A 4772-nucleotide genomic window follows, 5' to 3' on the forward strand; every position below is an offset into this window, starting at 1 on the left:
AAACCTTATCACCAGGGCTTCCTTCAAACCATTCCATGAACGATTCTTGGATTTCTCCTTCCAAGCTCTGAACCAGTAACCAGCATTCCCCTCCATGCTCACATACGCCAATCGTACCTTTTCCTCTTCCGCTACTCCTTGTAATTCGAAGAATTGCTCCGCCCAATTGATCGAGTTCAATGGATCTAATCCTTCGAACACAGGCAACTCCACCCTCTTCCTCCAATTGAACTACTCACCTTCTCCGCCCCCAATTTCGTCCTCGCATCTCGTACTCCTATTGGCGGTCACAGGCGCCTGACTGTCGTCAGACTGTTCCCCTTGAGTGTGGTGTCGTCCCCCCAATAATCGCATCACTTCTTGAAGATCTTGGCGGATGACATAGTAATGTGAAACAACATGCTTGGATAGAAATAAAGCTAAGAACTAAAGCTAAGAACTAAATAAGAACAATTAAAAATGGAATTAAAAGACTAAAAATGTAAGAGAGAAAAAAGAGAAAACTTACGAATTGGAAGACAACTAAAAGGAGAAAAAAATTATTTATTCTTCTTTCTTTTAAATTTAAACTATGTGAAGTCTTACATTGTTTGTTTTTTAAAGAAAAAAATAATATATAAACTTCTCTACAACCAAACCGAAAAAGAAAAACAAAAAAGCTGTAAAGGAATAAAATAGTCATGCTTCTTGTCTTCCTTTTATTTTCTTCATCTTTACTTTGTCTATGATAACATCACATAGAAACATAGAAAACATGATAAAGAAAAAAGTCGGTGAAGGTATTAATTCCTTTTAAGTTGTTGAGTCTTGGAAGTGCAGAATCGAGTTCTAGATTGGCAATAGCAAAATGGTGTCAAATTGGCTCCAACAAAACCCTTTGCACAACATCATTAACAACGTCCTATTCAAAATTGTACAACATTAATCGATGTACTTTTGTAGGTTTATTACCGAACCCTAATTGAGTAAATTGTGATATAATTGTGATATAGAAAGAGACATACAGGAGCGAAGGGTTGAGAGAGAGCACATAAGAGAGTTTGGGACGAGAGAGGATGCGATTGCAGAGACAGTTCCATGCTTTGTTGATGCAGGCTACGGAAGCGAATGGTATAGCAGGAAGCCTTGTTAGACTGTTATGAAGAAGATCCTTTTAAGGCATCACATATCATGAAACACATTCTCTTGAGACAAACTCTACCCCGAGAACTTGCCAAACGAACCCTTGTTGTTGAATGTTCTCAATAATACAAAGCCTGCTCATTATTGCAACGACGAATATGCCATTATCAATGAATATTACGAGAGAACATCATAGTGAAGCAGAAAGAGGAAAATTGGAAGAATGTGGAACAATGGAAATGTAAGCGAAAAGATAAAAAAGGAAGAAAGGCAGCGACTGTATCTAGGCTTCGCAAATATGAACATGAGAATGTGAATAAAACTATGTGAAACCTATTAATTTGGAGATGAAATCTAAAAATGTTAAGAGGAAAAGGCGAGCGGGAAAGCGAAAAGTTTAACTTGACAGTCATGTGAAATATATTATAATATTTAAAGGTCATAAACCTCTTCAAAAAATAATTAAAACCCTCACTGTTATTAGTTTTTAAACAGTTCATTGAAATTATTTAAAATCATGTTAATTTGTGAATGATGTTTATAATATCTGTAAAATAACCTCATTAAATATCATTTTTTAGTACGCCTCCTGCTCCCACACGTGCAAACCCTAAACCAGTGAAGAGATAATCACTTAAAAGTAAAATGTTCTGTTTAAATATAATATTAAAAGTAAAACATATTTTATTAAATTATAAAAAGTGGAAACAACACCATTTGACTAAACTAGTAAAGGCTCAACATTTTTTATATAGTAGGGAAACCAAACTCTAGAGAGAAGAAGTTCATAAAAAACACAACAACAAAACAATAAGACTTTATATAATGTTTAACTTTCTGATGTCTACTCAGTGTTACTTGTCAATCCTTATACACATATTTAATTAAAAAAAAATATAGTTTTACATTATAAAAATACACCAATTCATTGACCCACTTTAATAATTTATATTAAAATTTTAAATTATAAATTATTTTTTAATTAAAACATTAATATTTTAAATTATTAAATGTTATTGTTTGGTAGCGTTAAAATATAACCCGTCTTTATAGAGACCAAAACCTCCAACAAGCATCTTCTTTTGTTTTTCTTTTTCTTTTTCTTGATACTTCAAACTTCTGTTTTTTTATTTCCATGGGACGTTAAATCATTTTATACATGAATAAAATAAGGCATATTTTGGTTACATGGATATTTCCGCTAAAAATCACAGCTAGTTTTGTATGTAATTAATTACAACATTCTATAGCACCAAATTTTGCCGTTTTCACCTGAAGTTGATTGCGTGTGTTCGTTGGAACATTCATCCCAATGTTGAGTACTGACACATCAGAGATCACAAAAAGTTATGAACAACACATAAATATAATACAAGAGACAAATATATACGTGAAACCAAAGGGCGTTAGGCTTCAAACATCAAACTAAACACTCACTTAGCAATGGCTTCGAGTGGATGGAGAACCATTTTCTTTTTGTTCATAATCAACACTGCAAAAGTTCAACCTCACTCTTTCGATTACCCAAACTTCAATTCATCTTATGCAAAGCAACTAAAGTTGGAAGGTAATGCTTCCACCTCAGGTTCTGCTATCCAACTCACAGTAAACGCAACGGATCCAAAGAACAACGGGTCTGGGACAGTAGGAAGAGTGACATATCCAGAGGAGATAAATCTTTGGGACAAGAGTTCAAATGAACTAAAAGACTTCACCACAAACTTTTCCTTTCTTCTTTCCTCCAATCAGAGTTTCTATGGAGATGGTTTAGCATTCTTCCTTGCAAGCCCAAATCTTCCATCCACAGACGATGAAAACCTAAGAGGGGGAGGCCTTGGTATAGGGCTTGTTGTTGGCACAGAAAATCTCATTGAGACTGATTATCAATTTGTGGCAGTGGAGTTTGACACCTACTCAGACAACTGGGACCCAGATGGGGCTCATGTAGGTGTAAATATCAATGCTATGAAGTCTGAAATATTTGAGACATGGTGGCCAAATATCACGCAAGGGGAAGTATGTAACTGTAGTATTGTATACAATTCTAGAAAGAATATTTTGAAGGTTTCTTTCACGGGATCCATGTTAGGTGCTGGGAATGAAACTACTCAGCAACTTTCATACCACGTTAATATCAGAGATCAATTACCAAAGTCAGTTATCGTTGGCATATCAGCTGCGACAGGAAGATATGCTGAGGAACATACCTTGCTCTCATGGTCATTTAGCACAAGTACAAGCCCACCACCAAGTGTGGTTAATTCAACGAAGAAATACAAGTTAATCAGTTCAATAATGTTGGAGGGAGTTGTAATTGGTACATTGTTGTTTTTTATTCTGTTAGGGTTGGTGTATATTTTGTTAAGAAGGATAAACAAAGGAAAAGAAAAGCGCACTTCTCATCTGAAGATGGATGATGACTTCCACGAGAGAACTACAGAGATTAACTATCATGAATTGGCCGCTGCAACCAACAACTTTGAAGAGACACATAAACTAGGCCAAGGTGGCTTGGGCTGTGTTTATAAAGGCTATTTTGAATCCTTGAACTCCTATGTTGCTATAAAGAAGATATCAACAGGTTCACCACAGGTTTTGAAGGAATATGCAGCAGAAGTGACGATCGTTAGCCAATTGAGGCACAGGAATTTGATGAAACTCACCGGTTGGTGCCACAAGAAGAATGATCTCTTCTTAATATACGAGTACATGCCAAATGGCAGCTTGGATTCTTGTCTTTTTGGTGGAGAGAAGTTCTTGTCATGGAAAATGAGGTACAATGTAGCTTTGGGCTTGGCATCAGCATTGCTTTACCTTCAGGAAGAATGGGAGAAATGTGTGCTTCACAGGGACATCAAATCAAGCAACATATTGCTGGACTCCAACTTCAACCCTAAGCTTGGGGACTTTGGCCAGGCAAGGCTGGTGGATCATGATAAAGGGTCAGAAACGACGGATGTTGCTGGGACCATGGGTTACATAGCTCCTGAATGTATGAACACAGGCCAGGCTCGAAAGGAATCTGATATATTCAGTTTTGGGATTGTTGTGTTGGAGATAGCCACTGGAAGAAAAGCCGTTCACCATGAAGACATGGAGGGTGAAGTATCAGTGGTTGAGTGGGTATGGAGGCTCTATGGATTGAGGAATCTCCTTGCAGCAGTAGATCCAAAGCTGCATGGGGAATTTGATGTGCAGCAAATGGAATGCTTAGTCGTTGTTGGTCTTTGGTGTGCTAGTCCAGATTTTGCATCCAGACCAACCATAAGGCAAGTGATGAAGGTGCTTAAGTTTGAAGCTTCTTTGCCAATTCTCTCACAGCAGATCCCATGCAAGCCTCTTTCTGTCCAATAACTTGTCAGATATATTTTTTTTCTTGTAAGACTTGTCAGCTATTCTCAAAATAATGCAACGTTGTGTCCTTTTATTATCATCTATTCTCAAAATAATGCAACGTTGTGTCCTTTTATTATCATGTGTGTTTTCACAAAATGTATGTACTTATCAACATATACAAATAAATATTACTGTAGTCTTTCATGAAACGTGGTTGATACTCTTTATAATCTATGTCAAAGTTTAGTATAACCTTTTAAAGGTCTCAAAAGAGAATGGATCTAGCTGAGGTTAGAGCGAACCATTTTCCAAAA

The 4772-nt window shown here is 36.5% G+C and overlaps 1 protein-coding gene across 1 annotated transcript; it reads left to right on the top strand.

Annotated features, from left to right (window-relative positions):
• The first annotated feature begins 2565 nt into the window (after positions 1–2565).
• Positions 2566–4476, top strand: LOC108326573 (L-type lectin-domain containing receptor kinase IX.1). The gene has a single exon (XM_017560148.1). It carries the CDS (start codon positions 2566–2568, stop codon positions 4474–4476), a length of 1911 nt encoding a protein of 636 aa, XP_017415637.1.
• The last annotated feature ends 296 nt before the right edge of the window (positions 4477–4772 follow it).

This window comes from Vigna angularis, chromosome 1 (assembly GCF_016808095.1).
Source record: "Vigna angularis cultivar LongXiaoDou No.4 chromosome 1, ASM1680809v1, whole genome shotgun sequence".
Taxonomy (NCBI): Eukaryota; Viridiplantae; Streptophyta; class Magnoliopsida; order Fabales; family Fabaceae; genus Vigna; species Vigna angularis.

What these genes read in the sequence shown, in the direction of transcription:
- LOC108326573 (XM_017560148.1), top strand. Translation starts at nt 2,566, where the DNA reads ATGGCTTCGAGTGGATGGAGAACCATTTTCTTTTTGTTCATAATCAAC.